Source organism: Antrostomus carolinensis, unplaced genomic scaffold, assembly GCF_000700745.2.
Source record: "Antrostomus carolinensis isolate BGI_N321 unplaced genomic scaffold, ASM70074v2 scaffold131, whole genome shotgun sequence".
Classification (NCBI taxonomy): Eukaryota; Metazoa; Chordata; class Aves; order Caprimulgiformes; family Caprimulgidae; genus Antrostomus; species Antrostomus carolinensis.
The window spans coordinates 26,597-52,513 of NW_010291759.1; the positions used below are offsets into that span (position 1 = coordinate 26,597).

Below are 25,917 nucleotides of genomic sequence, written 5' to 3' on the forward strand. Positions count from 1 at the left end.
ATATTATTACTGTTTATGGGAACATTTCTCAAAGAATGAGAGTTTTCCATAATAGCAATAAGTGTGTTACATGACAGAGACATAGTAACAGGGATAGTCTTTTATAAAGAAATGCAGCATGCAGTGGAAGTGGCTTCATTGTGTTGAAATTTTCAGATGCACATCTATGAAATCAAAAGATGCCTATGTGTGTACATTTAGAGTAATCCATATCACTGAACTGTACACATTAAACATATTCTAAAATCACTGTAAAATCTAGATGTTTATTCACATAGGTGAATAAAAATGCTTCTATTTTATTGCATCTTTTTTGCATCATGTACTTATATTTTTCAGGATGCTCCAAGGTAACAGGATTAGATCTATTACGAAGAAAGCATTTTCTGGTTTGGATGCACTTGAACACTTGTAAGTAGTAGAAATTAACATTTAAACCAACATTGGAAAAAATGAATTTTGATAATAATTAAAATAAAAGTAAGACTAACGAGCTTTGCTTATGACTTTGAATGAAGTACACTTATCCTATTTGCTTCTATGATCTTGAGAAGATTCTTTTATTTTGCAGGTATGATGAATATGAATTTTGGAATTAATGCAGGAAGTGTCATGTGTTAAGCATGCTATAAAACTCCTTAATCCTATCTCTGTTTTTTGAGCTAGGGGTTCCTTTGTATATCGCTAAGGTAGCAACTTTTCCTTGAGTCTTAAATATGTTCAGTTTAATAAATTACTCTTTCCTTCTCTAATGTTGTTTTTTTCTTTTTTTTTTCCCCTAGAGATCTAAGTAACAATGCAATTATGTCAGTTCAAGGAAATGCATTTTCACAAATGAAGAAACTCAAAGAATTGTAAGTTTCTATCTAAAAACGTAACTTCTATTAAATGTATATATCCATATAAATATATAAATAAAAGCCTTGTAAGATGTTGCCTGATGCAGTGATCAACTCCTACTATAATCTCTCTGAAGTCATGTAAAAAGGGTATGCCAGTGATTTGTGTGGTGGGTTGTTTTTTTTTTTTAATGTGATGACTCTATTTAAGTGAGATAGTGTAGGATAGGAGGCGTTCATTTTCTGCTACATGTGGTGTCCTTATTTTAAATTGTCTGATCTTTAATAGTTATTAGATAAGAGAGACTTTGATGTAATGTGCTATAAGATCAGCAGTGCTATCACTGAGCTAAAGCTTACTGGACCAGTGAAATGCAGTGCTGTAATTCTTTTATAAAGACCTGGCTGACAGTGCTTGTAATTGGATCCTTCTATCCTGTAGTAGCAAAGGGGTAGATCTTCAGAGAAGTCATGAAGCGGTCACTGGGAAGAATGTATTCTTCTAGTGAATTTTTTGGGGGGTTTTTGCCCTATTACCCTCTTTTTCTGTAGCAAAAAACTGTCACTGTTTTGAGCACAGCTAATTCTTCCTCTTACATATACCTTATGTATTCTCTTTTCATATCAGCCTTCTCTAGTCAGATCTGTTGTCCTGAGCTGCTCTGTGGATAATTTCTCATCAAAGTAAAGCATAAGAAAAACATACTGCTGTCATCATGAGTAGAAACTGCCTGAAGCTTCTCTGGAGTTTTTAATTTGAGTTCTCCAGACTCCTATCAAATATCACCCTAGCAGATGGCTCTCTATCTACCTCATCTTATTGTATGACTCCATGTTGGGTGCTATAGAGAAAGCAACGAGGAGTCTTGTGTATTTCATAGAATTGGCACAAGAGAAACAGTGGGAGCACAGTGCTGATAATTAGGGATTGATTGCAGAGTCATCAAATGTGGTGAAATGACAGGCTAACACTACTCCAGGAGGTGTAAGATGCTACAAGATACCAGATTCTGAACACTTTAATGAAAGAACTATTTAAGATTTGTTGGAGGTTTTTTTTTTCTGTGCTTTGTTTGCAACACCTGGTAGACATCCACTATGTCTGAGGAATATGTAGACGGATGGTAGAAAGTACTTTCCCAAAAGTAAGATTGTTTAGTATAAATATCCCATCTAGTAATTTTAACCTGAGGCCCCTAGAGAGTAAATCTGAAAATAATACGACAGATACCCACTGCATTGGGGTAGCAAAAAATGCTGTGGTTTCTCTGCCTCTTAAGAATGCCCCTAGATCTTCAGTGAAGAGGACCTGTTTCATCTCAGTATGAAATTTTCTTACTGATTGTGTTTTTGAATATGTTTTTTTAAGAATGATTCTGAGTTTTTAGCCAAAACTGAAAACTCTTCCTACTTCAACTACTGATTCTAGCGTAGAAGCATCCCTTTGCTTTCTGATTTTTTTTTAACCCTTCTGCGAGTGTAGCTATTCACATAGGTTAGGTAGGCTGATAACACCTGACTATTCTTCGTCTCCCCACTCCCGTTTTTAAATATCTTCCCCACAATAAATTCTGACTGAAATGGAAATAAGGGAATAAAATTGTCATGTTAGCTTCCAGAGCACTTCCCTTTCTAGACTGTTCGCCTACGTGCCCATTCTGTGTGCTCACTGTAGTTTATACACAACAAACATGTCTGACTGCCTGGACTCATCTTTGTAGCAGAAGCTGGGAGTCTGGGATAACGTATCTGCTTTTTAGAATGTAGGAGTCGGGACAATGATGTTACCTCATCTGACCTAAAGAACATTGCTGTCTTTCTCTTGTGTATTTAGCCTAAAAAATTAGTTTTGTTACTGTTATGTGCTCATATACATCTGTATTACAAACAGAAAAAACAAGCAATAGACTTTGAATGTACTTGATTTTTCTTAGGCACTTCAACACATCGAGTCTCTTGTGTGACTGCCAGTTAAAATGGTTACCACAGTGGATGTCAGAGAACAACTTTCAGAGCTTTGTAAATGCCAGTTGTGCCCATCCTCAGCTGCTGAAAGGGAGAAGTATTTTTGCTGTCAGCCTGGATGGGTTTGTCTGTGGTGAGTACAGCCTCTGTTCCTCATTCCATAGACGAATTTTGCTGAATGCATTGATTTTTGTTGTAGTTTCTTTGATATGTTTTGATTTTTCTAATAAAATTGAGAGGATTTAATATTGTGGGTCCCTTCCAACTCACAACATTCTATGATTCTATGATTTTCACAGAATCACAGAACGGTTGGAACGAACCTCTGAAGATCACCTAGTCCAACCCCCCTGCTAGGGCAGGATCACCTAGAGTAGATCACAAAGGAACACATCCAGGCAGGTTTTGAATGTTCTCAGAGACAGAGACTCCACAACCTCTCTGGGCAGCCTGTTCCAGTGCTCTGTTACTCTCACAGTAAAGGAAGTGTTTCCTTATGTTTAGGTTGAACCTCCTGTTTTCCAGTTTGTGACCATTGCCCCTTATGCTGTCACTGGACATCACTGAGAAGAGATTGACTCCGTCCTTCTGACACCTGCCCTTTATATATTTATAAGCACTGACGAGATTTCCTCCCTCAGCCTCCTCTTCCCCAGGCTAAACAGACCCAAGTCTCTCAGCCTTGCCTCACACGGTAGATGCTCCAGTTCCCTAATCATCTTAGTGGCCCTGTGCTGGACTCTGTCCAGTAGTTCCTTGTCCTTCTTGAACTGGGGAGCCCAGAACTGGACACAGTACTTCAGTTGAGGCCTCACCAGGGCAGAGTAGAGGAGGAGGGTCACCTCCCTCGACCTGCTGGCCACACTTTTATTTATATTTATCTGTATATTCATATACAGCTTGCATACATAGCATAGTGTGCAAGGGAAAGCTCAATAGTTTGTGGTGGTAAATTTATATACCTGTAGATCTAAAAGATGGGTATTGTTTACACAACTATCATTTTTAAGTGAGACATATTTTGGCAAACTTAAGATGCAATTTTTTGTTTTTATTATTTATAAATTATTTTCATACTCCCATCAGTCTGGAGCTGAGAAAAATTTGAAGGTAAAATAGCTACAATAGCCTCAACTCTGACCTTTTTCATGTGTGCTTGTTGTCGACTTAAAAAATTATTTGGAACATGTAAGTTACCGCCTGTATGTAAACTGTATTTTAAAACATCCGATTACCACACTTATGCTATTGATATTTTGTATTTCAGTACACCAGATAGTAAATGCTAGTAAAATATTTTTCCTTTAAGACTTGAGAATTTGAGGTGATACCATCTGCCTATGTGTGCTTAGTAACATTCATTATCCCCCATGTGTTATGTTAGAAGGGCAACAAAGCTGGTGAAGAGGCTGGAGACCAAGCCTTATGAGGAGCGACTGAGGGAACTGGGGTTGTTTAGCCTGGAGAAGAGGAGGCTGAGGGAAGACCTTATCACTGTCTACAGCTACCTGAAAGGAGGTTGTAGCAAGGCCAGTGTGTGTCTCTTCTCCCGAGTAATAATTGATAGGACAAGAGGAAATGGCCTCAAGTAGCACCAAGGGAGGTATAGGTTGGACGCCAGGAAAAATTTCTTCACTGAAAGGGTTGTCAGGCACTGGAATGGGCTGCCTAGGGAGGTGGCTGAGAGATATGGTTTAGTAGTGGGTAGGTAGACTTGATAACATCAAAGGTCTTTTACAACCAAACAATTCTGTGATTCTCTGTTTAAAGCAAAGTGAAAATACCAGGAAATTAAAAGCTAACTGGTTTTCATGTATTTTTGTTTTATACATTTTATTTTCCTTACTAAAGAAAATTCAAACTTTACGTTCTTTGGAGACAAAACAGTAACCATATTTGTCTTCTCAATAACTTTCCTCTCATAGGAAATATGACTACTTAATTTTTACTTTGCCACTCACCCTTTTATTCAGTGGGAAAGCAAGCACAGAATATAAATTAGTGTACAAAAAAGTTGTTTTCTCCCTTCCTATTAGCAGTCAAATGTTTCATATATTAATGTTAAATAATGAGTAGATGGTACATAATCTAATTACTGATGAAAAGGAAAAATTGACATAGTTCAGGGAATTACAGATTACAGAATAGCTAGTGGAGTATGTATGAAGTAGATATTTAAATTGGGGGATTTAAATATATATTTCTTATCTGTTAAACCTTGGGGGATCATGATCTTTCTTTTAGCTGCTAAATGCCATTTTTAATGAATTAGTTTCAAAACCTTTAAGATATATTACCAAGAAGAGGTGTACTAAGAGTAAGTTGTTACATTTAATATGTAAAGTAATTGTCATGTACAAGTAACTAGAATCTCTTAATACAATCAATGAGTGTTTCACTGTTCATTAAATCTTTGAAGTGTGCCATCACTAGACATTTGGGTGTACACACCTTGCCTTGTAGGTTTACGATGGCCACTTTAGCTTTTATAGAATCTTCAAGAGGAGTGTGTTAATTCCTATTTGAAATAAAAATAATCTATTATGTATAATTTATGAGAGTGTATAAATCCTCTAAATTGTGCGAAATTACTGTTTTGAAAACAGCTAGAAGATAGGAGGGAGTCATCCTAAATATATTAGAGGAAAACATGTTTTAGGCAAGTGTCCAAGTGACCTTTTCATCCCCCCTTCCTGCCAAATAACCAATGTTTTAAAATACTTTGTTATTCCATTGATAATACAACTAAAACAGAATGAAGCAGGTTGTCCTGTCCTTTCACAAGGCAAATTTAAGTATTTATAATGTTTTACTTAGTTCCATTGACTTTACACAGGGATAGCTGTCAACTCAATATTCAAATGGTATAGTTTAACATGGAGGGCTTAAGTCATGAATATGAAACATGAAAACCAATTGGCCTGGGAAATTCTTTCGGCCCATGCTTAGGGTCCCAGATTGAGGGATCCATGTTGCCCTGTTGCTGGAGCGCAGCTCCAGACTTACAAGTGTTCTGCAAACAGCTCAAGTTCAGGCTATTTGCATGTCCTATTTTATTTTGTGACATGCAGTGTGGCAGTTCTTCAAGGAAATTATGCTTTGACCCTGGTATGTTGTTCCCAAACAGATTAGACATTAGAAGGCAAAAGGACTAGGTAAAACCCTGACTGCAGTGCAGGCAGGGTCTGCAGTATCACAGAATCACGGAATGAATGTTAGGGATTGGAAGGGACCTCTAAAAATCATCTAGTCCAATCCCCCAAGGAGCCCGGTTGGGGTCCAGGGCTTTTCCTGCAGCGCCTGTGAAATTTGGGCCTGTGTCTTTGTCAGGAGGTAGGAGACATCTTGGAAGCTGGGAATACACTAAAGCTTTTGCTTTTGGGAGACTAAGCATTTAATTGCACACTCCTTTTGTAGGTGCAGTATGCATGCAATTGACAGAATAAATAGTTCAGAAGGCAACTAGTTCTGTAAAGTCACAAAATGGCACTTTTAAAGTAACTTCCCAATAGTAAAGGGACCTCCAGAAACTAATCTCTTGAAAATCTTGTGTGCTGCCCTGCTTAAGGGATTTTCAGCACTGTTGTGTTTGTAAGGTAGACCAAACAGCTGCAAATCACTGGAACAATGACTTCTGTACTTGATTGTTTTTTGTGAGTTTGGGGAAAACCCTCAACTTTAACTTGCCGTTTCTGATGGCAAAAGAGCTATGCTTTCAATAAAGAAAAACTCAGAGCAGCCTGAGGTGGTGTAAAGATGAAGGGTAAGCTTCATGACTGACATTAAGAGTAGTTCTTATGGATGTCAGGGGGTAGTTCTCTCCTCTTTAGTGCTGCTGTTGAACAAACTGTACATACAGTCTGCTTTTAAATGTGCATTCTCTTCAGTAAGAGATTACTTGACACAATAAATTCATAAATATGGCATCTTTAAATGCCCTAAAGCTAGTGAAATTTAAAATGAAAGCATTGCATATCCATTTTATAAATACTTATCTGACTCTTCTCTCAAACCAATAAAACAAGGCTTACAGACCCTTTCTAAAAAGAGTCCTCAGGCCTCGTATATGTTGTTTTATGTTTTTTTTTCCTCTTCTTCTGTGTTACTTCTTCTTTTTCTGTCTTCTATGCAGATGATTTTCCTAAACCACAGATCACTGTCCAGCCAGAAACCCAGTCAGCAGTCAGAGGCACCAATTTGAGTTTTGTATGTTCGGCAGCCAGCAGCAGTGATTCCCCAATGACTTTTGCATGGAAGAAAGACAATGAATTACTGCAAGATGCTGAAATGGAGAATTATGCGCACCTCCGGGCACAGGGCGGTGAAGTGATGGAGTACACTACCATCCTTCGACTGCGCAATGTTGAATTCAGTAATGAAGGGAAATACCAGTGTGTTATTTCAAATCATTTTGGTTCATCCTACTCTGTCAAAGCCAAACTTACAGTGAACAGTAAGTATGTTACTTTTTGCTTTTGGACTGATTTTAATCAAGATACATAAACACAGTTTTTTCCATTCCCATCGTCTGTGTCTTTTAGAAGATCCCTTAATAAGCTGAGATTATTTCTTAAAATGTATCTAGTTCCAAAGTCACCCTTCAGTTTTATACCTGGCCCCATTGTGCTGAACCACAATATAGGAAAAAATTATTAACAGACCCAATTCATAGTAAATCTGACAAAAGCTACGTAACAAGATGGGAAAATATTAATCTTTTTTTCAAAGGAGGTAAGTGTATACCCTGTTTCAAGGTACTACGGAGAGGTCATGTAGGAGGAGTTAGCAGAAATGAGGTTTTGATCTAGGCGGTCTCATACGTCACAGCTCCCCCCCTTTCTCTTTACTGGCTACTGATAAATTTAGGTTATATGCTTCTCCCTCATTTTTAGGCCTAAGAAGAGTGTTAATAATATGCTGTGCAAAAAAGGAAAAGTATGTTTAATTTATTCATTTTGGTGTCACTAACTTTTCTTTAGTGCTGCCTTCGTTTACAAAGATCCCCATGGACTTAACCATTCGTGCTGGGGCAATGGCACGTTTGGAGTGTGCTGCAGTTGGGCATCCTGTCCCACAGATTGCTTGGCAAAAAGATGGTGGAACAGATTTTCCTGCAGCACGGAAGAGGCGTATGCATGTCATGCCTGAAGATGATGTATTCTTTATTGTTGATGTAAAGATTGAGGACACAGGTGTTTATAGCTGTACAGCTCAAAACACTGCTGGAAGCATTTCTGCTAACGCAACGTTAACAGTACTAGGTAAGACATGGTCAATCCTTGATGGCATAATCTCCTTGAACAAAACTGTTGCCGGGTACTTTTAAATTCATCATCAGCTGATTAAAAATAGCGTTGTTATGAAAGTGTTGTAAAGAAAAAAAAAATAGTCTGACATAATTTGTATTGTCACATAGTTATAGCTTGGAGATATGTACTCCAGCATGCAGTCACTATTACAATGCAAAATAACAGAAGTTAGTTATGTTTCTCCAGTGTGTACACAGTGTCTGATATGCAGGGGGTGAAGGGAAAGGGGCTGTTATTTTTCTTTAGAGACAGGAGATTTTGTTTAACATTTTAGTTTCCTGATATTTTGTTAACTATTTTTAATCTAGTTCTCTGCACGTATGATTTGACATTTTTACCTTCTAAGGTAATCAAGCATCTAGATCTGATCAATTGACAGGTAAACTGTAGGCTCTTAAGTTCACGTTCCTTGATTATGTTTTTTCTGAGAATGAAAGTAAGCTTCATTAGGCCTTACTGATGCATTTAATTTAGCTTTTCCTCTTGAGCAGTCAAGGAGATGGACATGTTCCCATTCTTGCAAGGTTATTTACAATATAAGGCTTATGCTTTCTTTTCAGAAACACCATCATTTTTGCGGCCTTTGCTGGATCGAACTGTAACCAAAGGTGAAACTGCAGTCTTGCAGTGTATTGCTGGCGGTAGTCCTCCACCCCGGCTGAACTGGACTAAGGATGACAGCCCTCTCATGGTAACGGAAAGACATTTCTTTGCTGCTGGCAATCAGTTACTAATTATTGTGGATACAGATGTAGAAGATGCTGGGAAATACACTTGTGAAATGTCTAATACGCTTGGAACGGAACGAGGCAACATCCGTCTTAATGTAATTCCTACTCCCACCTGTGATTCTCCTCAAAACATTGCTCCATCACTTGATGATGATGGATGGGCCACAGTTGGCATTGTGATCATAGCTGTGGTATGCTGTGTGGTGGGCACTTCCTTGGTGTGGGTGGTCATCATCTACCACACCAGAAGGAGGAATGAAGATTGCAGCATCACAAATACAGGTGTGTAAACTGAAGGTTTGACTTGGAAAGGAAAAAAATGTTTGTGGTTGCTTTGCAATGACTTTATTGTAGGAACATTTGTGTGCTTTGACTCATTCAGAAGAATGAATTACTTGTTACCTTCAGTGCTTTGCTGACAAGTTTAAAAATGCTTCTACAAACTCTGAAGTATGCTTATGGCTTTTGTGTGTGTTTTGCTTCCCCACAGATGAAACAAATTTGCCTGCTGACATTCCAAGTTACCTGTCATCCCAGGGAACGCTGGCTGAAAGGCAGGATGTTTATGGTTCATCTGAAAATGGCAGTCATCATCAGTTCCTCACATCCTCTGTGGGAGGGTATTTCTTGCAGCAGAGGGACAGTAATGGTAAGTGTAAAATGTTAAGCAGATTTTCCATGTAGCTGTAGTTTGCCTATTGTCTTTCCAACTAATAGAAATAACACTAAAGAAATGTCTTTTCTGAAGTTTGAGAGGATGTGAAATTTATTGCTTGTGGTCAGTTCAATGAGATAATAAGAGAAACTTTGTTCTGTTCATCCAAATGATGTTATGGCTTTGCTTAAATCATGGAGTTCTCTGGTCTCAAGGGTAAATTTAAACTGATCACATTTCCAAAACAAGAGTGTTCAGAAGGAATTAGAATAGCATGTCTCCCTCTGTTACAGCATGAAAATGCTTTTAATGGTATGTCAGGGATGGGTGGTAATACCACCCATAGTAGCTTTAGTATAATACAACTGATTAAACTTTTGTTAGAAAAGTCATTAGGGTTAGAGTCAAGAAGGGATTTAAGGTGACTTCAGTTAAAATTTACGGTATTTAACACTTATACGTCTGTCCTTTGAGAATCCAGAATGTACCTGGGTTAGGGAGGAAAAGGCACCTTGCTGGGAAGGGATTGGGGTTGAGATACAGTCAGGAGTTGGGGCAAGTAGGAATGGAGCAGTAGCGAGATAGTTCTGCAGTTGTAGGGTAGTGAGAGAAGCAGCTTCTTTGTGGAGGAAGAACCACAGATGATGTCCACAGTTTTTGGGAACCATTGAGCTGAAAGTCCATATTGCTGTTTGAGCAACCAGTGACTCCTTCAGATTCTTACACTTGCTACTTTCTCATTAGCACTCTGTGCTCCAAAAGGTGGCTGCATGACAGACCATGAGCGTGGCTTCCAGTGCTTTAGAGGAAGGAGGTCCCTGATTCTGATCACTGTGATTGGATTTGCTCTGTTATCCAGGGACTTTATAATGATGCAAAGTGTGACACATTCTCTGTTAATTAATTGAACACTTGCTAGAATTAGAGTTCTCATCAAAAGGTTGGGTTAAACTTAAGCAAGCTCTAAATACATTATGAAATTTAGTTGAACAGACAAGGTTCTTTAAAGAACAAAACTTACTCAAGAAACTTTAAGCTGAAGCTTAAAACCAGACCATGCACTGACACATCAATTTTATTTTTAAGGCATTTGCCATCTAGATAATGGCAGTGAAACTGACTTGGAGGGTGTTGCTGATCCATTCCTATGCCACTATCTGGGGACTTCAGGGACATTGTATTTAAAAGGAAACACATATGGCTCTGAGGCCTTTGAAGCATACAGTGCAAGTAAGTTGCAGGGGCGGGGAAGGGAGTTTTAGTCCTAATTTGATCTTGTACTATGATCAATCCATGTAAAGACAATTTTTCATTTTCTTTAGGTTGCAGCCCTGACCAAAGAACAGCATGCCTGGACCCTTATGAGTCTGCATATTTAAAGAAAAAGGAGTGCTATCAATACTCACCTCCACTGGAAGATCCCTTTGACCAGTATGTTGGCATTATTGGGATGCAGGCTACAAGTAGCAAATTGATTAACTCCATTTATACTCAAAATGAAGGAAGTGGGCTAAAAAGCAAAAGTCCCAACTCAGACACATTGGATTTAAGCAGAAGTTTGGAACCATCATCTATTATCAGTAACAGCACTTTCATGGGTATGGTCTAACTTCTAACACTAAGTAAAACTGATTTCTCAGCTTTCCCCCCCCCCCCCAATAGGTAATTCTTTAGTACTGTTTAGATGCTCATATAGCTACCATTGTGAAATAACTAATTTTGTGCAGTTTTGCATGGGCTTCTTTTTGCGGGTGTCCATGTATTTGGTAAGATAATACAGAACATGGAATATAAATACTTAAGAAATGAGGAGAAGAAAGACAGGAAGTAGCTGAGGAAGGACAGTTTGAGAGCTGTCCTTGATGTTTTGCATATGTTCTTGTCTTCTGACTTTCTTCCTTTCTCTACCTCCCTGAGTAATTTGTGATACTGCAGTATCTATTTTTTAAGGCTTACAGATTGAACTGTACACATAGGCTTGCTCTCTTTCCACTGCAGTGCATGAGGACAGTTAGATGCCCCAGAATTCATGTGCCCTCTGGATCCTACTAGGGGTTAGCCAGGAGATGGGCTGTATCCTGTGTTAAAAAGGGAGCAGCCTGGGGTTTGGTCAGAAGCAGAACTGACATATGTCAAAGGAGTCCTCATGTCAAATGTGGTAGTCCAGTGAGGTGGTTTGCCTCTGAGTATAACTGTGAGCTCTTCTGCTTCTCAGGAAACCTGACTTCTAAGGACTGTTGGAGACAACGTCCCAAATGTTTGAAGTTCAGGAACAGAAAAGTAATTACAGCAAAACTGCGTATTGAGCATATTTAGATTACCATGAGGTCTTAATAGATCATGCTTACGTAAAAATCTCATCAGTGGTACGATTCTTATCTTTTATCTTAGTATAACTGGTAAATTTCCATAAATGTTGAGATACTTATTTAAATACACCCTAACAAACTTCAGGTGTACCAAAAGTTTTGCATGATAGGCAGAAGATGTACAAGGTCCCAGGAGGGCTCAGGGCAGGTGGGAAGACTTGAACTGCAGTGGCAGATGGCATAACATAGTAAGCCAGAACTGTTTACCCTTCAAAGTAAGACACTGTGGAGCAGCTCTTTTGTCTTACTTTCTCGTGGTGTGTATGACAGAAGAGTTCCTGAAGCTTACTTCAGGGATTATGATTTCAATCCAGATTGCAAGTTGAGGTGAGAGGAAGGAGAAAAGCATTGCTTTACCTTTGAGGTTCCCTAAATTTTGGTTGGTTGGTTGAAAACACGTATAAACCGGTATACTTCTTTCATCCCTGTGATATCTGAGAGCCAAGTGCAGCCCTGGTACTGTGGATTGTCTCCCAGCTGGTGCATCAGCATGGTTGGGTCTGCTGGCTCTATGAAGAGACCTGGGAGAATGTGCTTTGCTGGGCTCTTTGTTCTCAGGAGGTGGGGAGGGAGGTACAAGCTCTGAAGTTTCCCCCTTTCGAAAGCCAGATGTTTGGACTCTAAAACATTGCAGATGCTGTGACATCTGGCAGAGGCTCTAGGACTACACACGTTCTCCTGGCTGCCTGCCACTATTTCTGTGGTGGGACTGTGCAGGTAGGGCTTTACCACGTCTCCTGCAGAAAGTAGTCCTACTCTGTGTGGGTATACCCAGGAGTTAATGCAACCTCATGGGCTCGTATTCCCCTTTCTGCCCTAAAAATCTATGCAGAGCTACTTCAGTCAGTTCTCTGAGCTACTACCCACCCAAGTGGCATCAACATTGCATTGGATGCTTCATAAACGTTAGCACTCTTCACTCAGAGAGCCGATGGTTAGACCTTGGAGGTGGTGGCTGTGGAAGAAGTTGATAGGTTTCTTCTGTTTTGTTGTGGTTTCACTTCTTCAGCATCATCTTCAAATTCAGCCATCCTTTTGCCTCTACAGTCACAATGAAGGAGACAGCTGGCATTAGCAGCGCCACTGTTGATGCATGAGCCAGAAAGTTCACAGCTTGGATGGTTTTTTTAAAACAGGTTTCATTTGTAGCTTTGGTGCTGTGAGGCACATCTTTTGTGTTAGGAGCAAAATTGCTCTACAAATGATTGATGTAAATATGGCCCTTGTCCAAATCCACTTTTAGTAACTTCTCAGATTACAGTTTTACATGAAAAATTTGCTTCTAGCAACTAAGCAAAACTAGAAGTATGATACTTTGGGTGTAAAATTTATTAATTGTTTGTATTAAGTTATTGATAAAAACAGAGTTCTTCAAAAGCAGCCTGTGTCCTCTGAAAATAAGTCTTAAGTGTCACTTACAGACACTATGACTTGCAACAGCCATACACTTTCTTCAGAGAAAAAAGAGAAAGCCCTGTTTCACAGGGTTTGACGCTAACACCTTCACAATGGTGAAGAGTGACATAGGCACACTAATTACTTTCTGGCTAATGAATCCAGAAAATTATTAATAAAGATTCAACTGAAATGCCAAATTCTCTTTGGGCTACGTCTGTTCTAGCCAGTTTTGGACAGAGAGATGAGCAGGTGTGAATAGAGAATTTGACTGGCAGGACCTTTATTATTAACAGGAGATGTTAGCCAGCTTTAGCATTTAGATTGCACAGTGGGAAGATGATACATACCTCTATACATGTTTTGATTTGTTGGGGGGGGGGTGTTTTTTAATTTTTGCTGAACTGCATAGCAGATTTCACGTGCTGTTCGTTCACAGAAGAACAAAACAGGGAGACTGTTCTGACTTTTGTATTAGAAAGTGTTTTGTGATGTGTTTGCAGTTTGGTCTGCGTCCCCACCTTGCCTCTCACCACCCTCCTCAAAGAAAAATGGGCCTGGGAGTAGTCATGAAAACAAAAGTAATTAAGTTGTGTGTGGCTGTACGTTTACTTTGGAAATGATTTTAGTGTCTCAGGTGGCAGAATCTTGCCTTATGCTTGTGATGTTTACTTTCAAGGGGTAAAATAACAGTTAAGTAAAATCTCACTTTAGTGAACTTTTGCTTGTTGTCAGTCCTTGGCGCACATTGTAACATGCAGCCTTCAGTGAGACACAAAACTGCAAGCATCAATATTTCTGTACTTACTTACTCACTTACTGTCTTTCAGGAACATTTGGAAAGCCTTTATGGAGGCCTCAGCTGGACTCTCTTTCAAGTTGTAGACAGCCAGCAAATTGCCAGCCAAAAACCCCCCATAATAATTCTCATGCCTCATTGGACTTTGATGTAGAAGCAGATGAAGATGAAAAGGAAAGGACAGTTTCTAGAGGAGAAAATAACATTTATACTTACAAACAATCCTTTGAAAACTTTAGGACTTCGACTTTCCAATCCTGTGGTTTGGATACATAGCTCATTTTGGACCTGCCGTTGATTTCTGGAACCAAAGAATTACTTTAACATGCTACTACCTCAGTGTGGAATTTTATTTAAAAAGGGAATAAGGAGATGAAGAAGGGAAGAAAGAAACCATGTGATACTAAGAATTCAGAACAAATAAATGTATTTTTATTCAAATAAAGCATAATTGCCAAAGTGCTCTACGTTTTTATACAGGGAAAACATTCCTTATAAAAATACTATATTTCTAATTATTTTATAGCTTTGTTTTATGCAAATAATATCTTTTGTAAATTAATGGTGTAAATAATACAGTATGTGTATTTCTATGTCAGACTTCATTTTATTGAAGTGCGTAGTAATCATTCTAATTTTGTACTGTTACTTGTACTTTTTTACAAATGGAAACTCCATGCTGTTTGCAGGTATCATGCATCTTATTTGCACATTACTTTTAATAAAATATGCTGCCATGTGGTCTCTGACCCACATTAGTGTATAAAGAATGAAAAATGTGAATTGTGTTTGTGGACAGAGGAATGTGCAGGTGCCTTCTGTTGCATTTATTTAACTAAAACTTGTATCTCTGGATTTACTGTGTTAATTATGCTCAGTTTCATGGTGGCTGATAAGGGACCTTGAAGCTATTTGCACCAAAATAAGTATGCAAATCTTCCACTTTGTGAATTCCCAAGGTCAGATGTTTGTGCACACATTCTCGGTTTCCATGCACACAAGGCTGTAGTACTAACAGTCTGCCCCTGCCTACGTGCAAACAGTGTGCACATATCTGCTGGTGGGTCCGCACAGTAGATGCGCTAATCCGCATCAAGCTATTTACTAAAAGAAGAAAAAGGGCACTGGATGTCTGCCTAGTGGCATCACTCTTTTCTAAGTGGCTTAGTGTTAAGCATTTGCCAAATATGCTGTGCATGTCTGAGTCTTTGCTTTTCCCCATACCTTTTCTGCTCCTTTTTTGCTTCTGCAACCACTTCCGTGCCCAAAATGAGAAGCTAATCCAACTACAATCATAGAATAGTTTGTTTGGAAAAGACCATTATGATCATCTAGTCCAACCATAAACCTAGCCTGTGTTCCTTATTCAGGTGCCCTTTTCTGGTTGTAGGTGAGATCTGTGCTTTATTCAATTGCTTAGTCAAATTGAATTGCCTTTAACTATATGAAGTCAGAGAAAGAGGATTGCTTACTATACAATGGTAATTAAAACTAAGTGAAAACACTCTATTTTGGTTTTTATGTACAGATGCCTACTATTTTAAAAAGCTGTGAATCCTGTTGTCATTGCTGCATTAAAACAGCAAGACTCCAAAAAGGTTAATATTACAGGACATCAGCTTTTTATATCTGTCTGCTTTGAAAGTGCAAATTTACATGGTTGCCAAATCACTTTTTTTAAACTAAATTAAAAGCAGCTGTTAGAGTAGGCCATCACAGACATCATGGCTAAAGCTAGAGCAAAAGTTTAGCTGCCTGGTGAAGCTGAGCTAAGGGCTTTTTGTTGTTTGTAGCTAGAAACCTGGTACCCAGATTGCATTGCAATTTCCCTTTCATTTAGGTGCCAGTATTAGATTAACTTCCTGTCTCTATCCTTAGTCACTGGTGGTCTAAGTGTAGAGAATGGATTTTGCGTGCTTTAGTTGATTATATTGCCAGATTTTCTCACTCTTATTATTAATTTGTCTTCATTGCTGCCAGATGTGCAGATGTGGTGACAGACATTGATATGGGTATTTGATTATAATTAAGTGTATTTTGAAATACACTTAATACACTTCTGAATTTTTTTCCTCAGTTAAGCACAAAGCTATAAGTCAATAAGGCAAGAAATCTTAAATTTGATTCACTCAATAACTCTTCTTTTTCTTCCCCCAAAGTGACCTTAGCTTTTTTAGGGGGAGGAGAGCTGGGGGCCGTGTTAGCTTGTGGTTGTAACCAGACATTGCTTTTTGACATACCTCAAAAAAAACAGTTAAAAACAGTAAGTACATCTTTCATTCCAAAATTAATGTTTATTCTTAAGACTGCATGTTAAAGGTCTACCATTAAAAACAAGCTTTAAATTTATTTTCTGCACTGGGGGAAGTTTGGGAATAGTGGCAATGTCATTTTATTCCTTTTTCATCTTTTCACTTAAATACTTCTTTTTTTTTTTTTTTTAATCACTGTTGGAGAGTATAAAGATTCTAATCTTCCAAAGACATGGATGTCTGTACCAAAATAAATGTTTGGGGTCAATGACTGAATTTTAAATGCTTCCCATCAAGTTTCATTTAGCATCCTAAAAATACAAATGACTAAAACTTTATTTGATGCCTTAAATACCCAGAAATGGAAATGAAAGTTCCTGAGTCCTTTTTTCTGCCACTGGGAGGTTTCACGTCTAGTAAATTGATTGTGCTTAAATACAGCGTCAATCTGTAAATTGCAAGACACTTGCAATATCTTAAATTCTTAAGACCGCTGATGAAAGCAAACATCCATTTTAAAGGCTTGCAAGTGTTTCCTTCTTTTTTTTTTCTTTTTTTCTTTTTCCCCCACTGACATTAGGGAGCTGGTAGTTTGATATTTATACAGCTGAAAGATAAATTGTAAGTTCATGTGATGGGGAAATAAATTGTGGACAACACTGAGTAAATCTTACACTGCATCTCAGAGTCTTAGAATGAGAAGAAAGTGTTGCTGAATGCCAGAACAGACATTTTGCAGTTAGCAGCAGCAGCAGCTGACATCTTGTCATGGCCTAACGTAAAACTTGTAAAATGTTCTCTAAAGGCAGTACCCTCTTAGTGCTTTACACAACAAAATGTTTTACCCAATGAACTCATACAAACAGTGGTTGAGGTATGGTTTCTGCAAGCACTGAATAATATTTTTAATAATTTTAGACAGATAAATGGAGTTACTTCACCAGAATCTCTCTGGAGCAAACACTTCCGAACTGAATAACCTTAATGATGTGTCTGAGATGACACTGAGGGATACCTGTGTCCCTTCAGTTCCTTGACTGAAGGCTGGTACTATTTCAAACACATAAAACCTTAAGGAACACTACAGTATTTCCAAATGCCTTAATATAGAAATCTTTACTTAACTGTAGATGGGTCTTGACAATGCCACAGTGGTAATGAGTTAGGCACAAACTTTCTGATGAAGACTATTGCTACATTTCCAACTGAGGCTTTAGTATCACCAAACATTTCTTACTTCACTCTCAGGGTCTTGAACACTTGGTCTTATTTCTTGAACTGCTTCAAAGAAGCTTAAAACTTAAGACTTAAGATTCAAGATCATTGAACTTCACAAGGATTTATGCTGCCATTTATGTTCTGCCAACCTTATAAGCCAGGACCATAATTGGGGATTGTGTTTCTTTTCAAGTATAAATGTAAGCAGAAATTTTGGTTGCTACTTGCAAGACTTCTTGTTGCAGATGTGACACATCTCAGAGAATTATATTTTCTTGGTGAAGTCTTCTCCCTTTTTTCCTAACTATGTGTATTGCTTTGTCACAGAAATGTGTTTGACTAGTTGGATGTTAGTTTAGCAGCTGTGTGAAATTATTTTCCTAAGAAAATAAAGGGAGGGGAAAGCCTCAGCCTGTTTAGTGAAGGGAGGAAACCAGTGTATAACAAGGTGTGCAGTTCTTGTACATACGGTTGTACTCAGATGAGCTTACCAGATACCTTGCTTTTTCAGGAAGTGTTACAGCAAGGAATAAAAGCCATAGTGTCTTTGCTTACTTATGTGAGGCTTAACTCATGGTTGTTGTGCGTAAGTATTAGGGTTCATTAGTTCCGCTGGAACAAAATATGTGCATGCCTTACCGCTTACCAAAAGGCACAGGAGCCCTCTCCAATTTCCAATGCTGCTTTTTCTCTCGTAGCTCAATACAGCTCCTGTGTCCTTTGGGGGTCCTTCTTTGCTAACCCACACTACTCTTTCCAGTTTCTTTATCTGCCCTGTCACTGTGGTTACAGGATAGAACAAATGTACTCAGTTTACAGAGCACAGTGTAGTTGAAAGTATTAAGTCAGTAGTGGCTGCATGCTGGAGGAGAGGAGGAGAAGCCTTGGGAGGCAGGTTAGCCACAGCTTTAGGAAGCTCTTGGTATGAATATGTAGTAAATGCATAACTGAGGAGACAGATGCAAAATATTTATAATACAATACATGTATTCCCATGCTCTTCACAACACTTTGTGTATTTAATTCCACTTATCCTCTGTGCGCTAAAATGCCAAAAGCAGCTGTGCATGAAAGAGTATGTAATCTGGAGAGTTATGTTTTACTGCATCAAAAATCTTTTCTGGTAGACAAAAAACAAGATCCATTTTTTATTCCTTGTTTGTGTTCAAGGCTAAATATTGCTGGTGCAATGAATGCATAGTTTCCCAGAGTCATGTGGTCTATGGGGTCCGCTGTGTCAGAATGTCTGTGATCAGTGTGACTCACGAATGTGATGGAACAACAGGACCTGAGAGTGAAATTGGTAGTAATTTAAGTTCAGTGTTTGTAGAACAAATTTAGGCTTTGTGACTTGAGTCTAGGATTTTATTTCCCACACAACGGAGAACAAAACCATAAATTACTCTAGATTATGGGCTACTCGGAGCAATTCGGCATCATCACTTTTCCTCAGCCATCAACAAGTGCTTTTGAGTTGCACCCATTCAGCTTGACTGTTGACCATGGGCTGTTCACCAGCAAATGCAATGGAGGAGTTTGCAATCTGAGCACCTGTGTATAGTGTGTTCTGAAATGGATGGTGACTAATTTTAACCCTGTGAATTTCAAATATGGAAATTAAGATTTTACTTATTTGATAGAGGTAATAAGATCCCCTGAATATATGACAAGCTTTGAGATTTTGTAGGCCTTTAAAATACTTGTATACAGCATGATCTAAAAACTCCCTCATTTGTTATAGCAGTGTGCATCCTACTTATTTTCAGTGCTTCCTTTATAGATGTGCATAGAGAAGCTGTGACTTATGGTTTGGATCCCCTGCTGGATAATCAAAATTCGGGTATTGATTATACAGCCATTTGAAATAACATCATCAAATAACAATGGTCAGGCTTCAGCTTCTTTTATGGCAAAATCATGCGAAACCACATCAGTTTCTATCCAGTTAAAGAAACTACCTTTGGCAATAATGGTGTCCAGTCAACTTATTTTAGAAATCTACTGAAGAAGACTGTAATAGAGAAATTGATATTGTTGTCCTTAGGTTCTGTTTATGTCTCTGTCTTCCATTTTGTGTTGCTGTAACATGGAGAAATTGGAGTTCCAGCCTCTATTCATTAACAAATGATGGGTTTTCATACTAATTTTCTAATAGATGTGTCAGCACTTGACAGCCTTATCTAGTTCTGTCCTGCTGCTACCATGCTGGCATGCCACATGTAAGGGAAGTAGTCAGAGCCAGAGATACTCTGAAGTGAATGCAGGGTAGGAAGACTGGGGTTCCTGTCGTATCATAAAGTGGTTTTGAATAATCCCCTTGTTCCAAGATAATAACTTGTGCAAGTTTTAATGTTTATTCCTCATAACAGTTCAATAAGCTTATGAAGGAGTTAGAGCTGCCTATCAGCCCTTGATTGGGGCAGCTGTGCCATTTTCTGCAGGACATGGAGTACTTTTGAGCTGGAGGTACTTGGTGAGGTGCTTATTTGATGCTCAGTCCACATATGGCAGAAAGGTGCTGAGAAGAGTCCTCCGGGTCACAAGGAGAATTGCACCTGAAGAGATATGCACATTTTCCCCAGAAATATAAGAGGAGTTTTTGAAACTCATTTTCAATCTCATTGTGATTCTAGACTCTTAGGAATAACCAGAAAGACTTGGTCCTTCATTTAGCATCAGGAGTTCCCTCACTCTGCTCACAGCTCGCCTTTTTGCATGCAGAAAGATACTGTATTGACTGACATAGCTGAAAACCAGAGCACTTGCACACACAAAAAATTTTGATCCACTAGTACTATGTAATAATTGTAACAAATGAGAATCTTGTTCAATAGGTGTTTAACAGCTGCGGCTCACTAGCACAGCAGTGGAGAAGCTACCATTACAGTAAGTGGTAAAACACATTATAAACAAGCCAGCTCTTATAACTGAAACTAGCTACTTTTGGCTTAAAATAAACTGTACTTGCACTGCTACCTGCTGCAGGTCTGTATGCCAACAGCATTAAGAAAGCATCAGTGCTACAGCAGCCAATTGCCCAGAGCCTGGCTTCTGCCACACGCTGATCATATTCTTAATTAGCGTAAACTTCTTTATTAACCTTCCCTCAGGAAAGGGGAAACATGGCCCCCATTGTAATTAGCTTACACAACCTTCCATGAAAGCTAAAGAATGGAAAGTGTCAGGGGTGCTCACAGCAGCCTTGTAGGTATTTGCTGTAAGCAGGGAAAAGTTAATCTGCTCTCAGATTTTGGCAAGGGAACAAAAACATATAGCACTTAGGATGAATTAAATTTCATGTAACTATGACCACACAGTAGGCAAAGTAGTAAAACGATGGAAGATATGACGAGTCAGAAAACTTTATTAACTTAATGAATAAAATTACACTTTAATGTAAACTGAGGTTCTTAAGTGCTTCATTTTGAAAATGTGTTTGTTTATTGCTCTGTAGCTTGTAACAACTGTGTTATTTCACCTACCAGCACACTCTAGCAGTTTCCTCTGAAAGCATTTTCACTCAAAGTAGGGTTTTGTTTTTATTTTTGTTTGTTTTTTTATAAAAGAAAGTTAAAAAAAGCTCTGTAACACTGAGCCACTGAACTTGTTTTACTGAATTGCTTAAATCAGAACATCAAAAATATTATGAAAAAAGGTAAAAGCTTTGATTTTTCACTTTGAAATTACTTTTTGTGGTTAAATTATTTTTATTTTTAAATTCTCGCTTTTCCATTCAGAACCAGAAGAAAGTGTAGAGCCCTTTAGATTTTAAGGGCCACACAGACCAGGTGCAGAGGCTGGTGTGGGCAGAGCTGTTGCTTGTTCTCTCCCTACTGCACATCTCTTTTCTTAAGTTCATTTGATCTGAGTTTGGCAGGTCCCTGTGGGTTGATTCTCATTGCCACCAGAGCATGTTTCTCTTCCTGATTTCTTCTTAGCAGTTCTGACTCAACAAATTTCTGTAGTCATAAAGAGTCAGGCTTAATGTTTTTCTGTGTGATTAGAAATGTACTGGTCTCTGTACACTTCGAGCTGTAGGAAGCTGGTCCCTCTACTTTCTGCATAACCCAAAGTGGTTTTGCTTCTGAACAAGCACTGAGTGGACTCTCCAGAGGTGCTGCCACATGTCCTGGGGGCAGGGGAGCCTCAGTGACGTGTGTCACCCCCACCCTGCGGCATGAACCTTGGTTTCAGGAGCTGTGTGAGCACCACCTAGATCATCCCTCTTGTTCAACTGAAGTGCAAATAAAGGGCTGCTTCACATAAGCATCTCTCAAACAAGGCAGCTGAACAAACTTCTTAAAATTTATGTTATCAACTTCATTTCCTTTAACCCCCCCCCCCCAAAAAAAAAACCCCAAACTTTAAACAGCACTACATTGTAGGATGATGGAAATCATATTCAGCATTCCCAAAGATGTCATTTATCTTCCCTGCTTTCTTCAGCAGCTTGCTGTCTTGCAGAGAAATTGTCCAATAAGCAAACAGAAAAGCAAGTTATTGCAGGTGTGGGGCTGAGGAGAGGGATCTGGGAAAAGCATTTCTGCGTCTTTCCTCCACTCAAACCTTTCCAGCTCTTCGATAGTGTTGGACCTCTCTTCTCCTCATAAAACATTCCTAAATGGAAAAGTAGGGATTTGTTCATATATTTCATAGCAATTACAAAGTAACTATTATATAAGTTTAATGGCATTTTTTTTATTATTTTTATTTAATGAAGTCTTTCACAAAGGAGTTTTGAGTCTATGTGGGCTTCCTGTTCAAACTTTGTATTTTCCTCAGGAAAAAAAAAAAAAAGTCTGCTTTTTTTAGGGCCAGGTGTTATATAGCGAAGTTAAAACATGCCTGGGAAGGCTGTGGTTATTCTTCTATCTGAAATAGAACGCACTTTTTCCTCCCCCTCTTTTTGTGACATTTAGCATATATCCCTTTAACAGTGTTGTTTATTTCTAATGTTTGCTGTTTGCGAGTCTTCCACCACCATTAGTTTCTTTGAAACACTGGATTCAAAAGTGGATGTTGGTTTCCTCCTCTTCCTCAAATATTCTTACAGATGTTGCTGTAAATCAATTACAGGGCTGACATAGCATTTGGCTGCCTGACAAATGTGCCATAATAACACAGCTCAGTAAAATGTGGAATTTCTGAGATACTGCTTGTAACTTTTTCAGTGCTGTTGTAAATTCCCAGCCATGTCAGCACAGGTGGAAAAAAGTCATAAATAAAGTGTGTGTGCGTGCATGCACATGTGTATGTAGGTGTTGGGCAGTAGAGGTTGCATGTACTCCTTCTTCCTAAAGAGTTCCTAGGAGGTTTAGTGCTTTCATGATTTAATTCAGCTACTTGAAGCAAATTAAAAAAATAAAACCCTTCAAATCAAAATAATCTTGCTAACAAAGTTTTAGAGGGAGAATGTGTGCATGCAAATTGAAACAAGTAGGCTGTTGTTGCTCTGGGTATGAGCCAGCCCTGGTAAGCTGTGCCAAGCTTCACAGCAGTACTTCAGATAATCATGGAAGAGACATTTCAGTTACCCACCATGAGCTTCTGCTTCTCAGAGGGCTGAGACAAGCTGCCCTTTGTCTTCAAGAGAAATCAGTAGTAAGCTAGAGTGCTATGGTGTTGATGGTTCACAGTGCTATGGTGTTGATGGTTCACAGTGCTGAGAATGGGAATATGCATAGTCCCAACAATTTTTGCTTCCCTGTTTTCTTACAGGATTGATTCCAAGTGGCAAGACATTTCAATATTTCCTTTCTCCTGTTGTCCTTAGGCCACTTAAAGGTAGGGTCGTGTTTAGTAACACAGCTAATCCGCTTGAATGGTCTGTGCTGATGAGGTGGCATCCACCTAGCCTGCCTGGCCATGCTGACCCTTCTGCCTCCCCTGCGGAAACTGGCCTTCACCTGAATACATACTGAGCCTGGTAAGGGGTTAGAACATCCTTCTCCCCAAAATAAATAGTTTCTGGCTGCTCCCTTTCAATCCATGAGTGTAGGACTACTTGTTACACAATAGCTGGGGGCAAAACTCTGCTGAACTACCTGAGAAGAAAGCTGGGCATGGGGGCAAAACATTTGGAGGTGCCTTAGAGAGAATTTGATGAGCTGGCTCTGCTGAACTACCTGAGAAGAAAGCTGGGCTCTGGGAACACTGATTCTATGAATATCACCTCTTCTTACAATCAATGCTAGGAGGTATTACTGTTTAACAACCAAATAATAAGTTCAACCTAAGAACCTCTTTCTTAACTATTATTTCAATCATTATGAGAGAAACATGATTTAGAACAAAATGCTAAGTTACAGTACACAGTAATATTTATAGTCCATAGATACGGTGGCTTGGAGCTGTGCACAAAACTGGTGTTAAAATAACATTTATTTTCACAGTTACAGGCTTTAAAATTCGGTATTGCTGAAGGTAAAAATGAGTATTTGGCCTTATTAATATCTTAATGCATTTTCTGTCTTTATCTGCTTGGAAACGAGTGATTTCTTAAATATGATAATGTATGTATATTGTATTTTCACTTCTTGAATTTATTTCAAATACAATCTACCCACTAATATGCAACAGGTTTCTCAACTGACAAGGTTTATTAGACTTTAAAATTCGCAGAATAAATCAGCTAACTTAATTGGAAGACTAAACAAGTAAGTATTCTAATTTTTTCTACCACCTACTCTTTTACAGTTACAAGTATTTATACCAGCATTTCCCAAAAAAAGCATGGTTAAACCTAGGTCCTCATCCATCAAAGTATTTGATTTAAGGGAAAATTTGTAATTCTATTCTCAACAGACTTCAAAATCAGCCTACTTTTACAAATTATTATTACCCTACATGTTGCAAAATGTCATACTTAAAAACTAACTCCTGTATAACTTAAAACCAATTGGTCCAAAAGGGCAACAGAAAAAAATATAATTTCCCTTAAGTGGTGGCTCCTTGTTAACTGCTGCTGTTCCTGGTCCCTCTTTTGTGTCAGCGTGAAAAAGCCACACAATACGAGCTCCCACTTGGTGAGGCTCCTGCCTTGGACCTCCAACTTGCACAGAGTAGGCCAGGGCTAAAATATGGATGTGGCGTTTTGTGGTTGCTTGTTTGGTTTTGTCAAGAGGTTAGAGTGGGAAGAGTCCATAAATGGAGAAGGGAGAGGAGCAAATATAGGAAAAGAGAAAGAGAATGACCAGAGAGGTGTGTGTGTGGGGGGGGGGAATATAAGGAGTGGGCCATATAGATGTGCCTGGACTGAGAGGAACAGGGATGATCAGCTACCAAAAATCCCTGAGAAAGTCTTAACAAAACAGTAGAAAGAGTCTGACTGACTCCTCCTTGCAGCTCTGCTTCTAGGCTGGAGTTTGGTTCGGGAGGAAGGAGACATAAAATTGGACATTTGTCCTACTGCCACAAGGAGAGTCTAATCCGCACATTTTGAGCTCTTTTGAACAAAGTTAAATCAAACTGCTCTGCTATAGTTCATTATGCAAAATACTTTCACTGTCTTGTATTAACACCACCCAACCCACATGCAGCATGAAGAGTGCACGATGTGCAGTTTGGTGACTCATGGAGGTTTAAATTCATGCAGGTGGTAGTTAGGGCTTGAGTTCTTCCCACTTCATTTTAGCTGATGGAAATTTGGGCCTCTGGCCTCTGGTAACTGTCTTAGTCTCTGCTGGACTCAGTGGATAAGTGATAGGCATCTCAGAAGATGCTTATCTCCTACATGTCTTGGAAACCCGTCTGAGGGGGAGCTGCTTTGCTCTTCAGGGCTGCTCACACCCCTGCTGATAGCCTTAGACAACCAGATTAAATTAAAAGCCTAACTTCTGGTATGTAGGAGTAGATGAGTAAATTGTGCTGTAAAAATATTTGTTCCTCACTACAAATGAGAAAAAAGAGCACAGTTCAGATGACTTCAGAAAGTTCCAAATGAGTTTATAAAAGCTGCAAACAATAAAACAGATTTTTAATTGTAAGCTGCATTGTATCTGATGCTGAAGATGAGGTCATTAACAAGATGCCCTTTTCTGCTGATTTTAAATGCTCTTAACAGGAATGGAGGACAGGAGGACCAGAAATAGGCAGAGTTTAGTCCATTCTGGCAATACTGTGATAAATAATTACAGAAAATATTCCTCCATAGAAGCCATCTGGGTTTTTTTCCTCCCATCCACTTAGAAAGGTATCCTGAAACCTGCTTGCACACAAAGGTAGGAATCTCTCTCTGATTTTCAGTCTAGGCTTACTCAGGACAGACTTTATTCTCTTTGGAATAACATTTTTCAGTAGCTGAAAGTAGATGGAACCATATCCAGTATTTAGACTCCAATGTTTTTATAAAGACCAAGCATTTTTTTTCTCAGTGTTTCTCCTGCT

The 25,917-nt window shown here is 38.8% G+C and overlaps 1 protein-coding gene across 1 annotated transcript in view; it reads left to right on the top strand.

The window, feature by feature from the left end:
• Window positions 1-14,819, top strand: part of LRIG3 (leucine rich repeats and immunoglobulin like domains 3) — a gene marked incomplete at its 5' end in the record, with an annotated part of 34,504 nt that extends 19,685 nt beyond the window's left edge. Inside the window, 10 exons of the mRNA XM_010176700.1 lie at window positions 340-411; window positions 783-854; window positions 2,774-2,937; window positions 6,937-7,257; window positions 7,784-8,065; window positions 8,674-9,126; window positions 9,335-9,493; window positions 10,586-10,729; window positions 10,822-11,097; window positions 14,094-14,819. Of these exons, the coding sequence (XP_010175002.1) occupies window positions 340-411; window positions 783-854; window positions 2,774-2,937; window positions 6,937-7,257; window positions 7,784-8,065; window positions 8,674-9,126; window positions 9,335-9,493; window positions 10,586-10,729; window positions 10,822-11,097; window positions 14,094-14,338 (2,188 nt within the window). The remainder of the gene's footprint in view (window positions 1-339; window positions 412-782; window positions 855-2,773; window positions 2,938-6,936; window positions 7,258-7,783; window positions 8,066-8,673; window positions 9,127-9,334; window positions 9,494-10,585; window positions 10,730-10,821; window positions 11,098-14,093) is intronic.
• Between the last annotated feature and the right edge of the window lie 11,098 nt (window positions 14,820-25,917).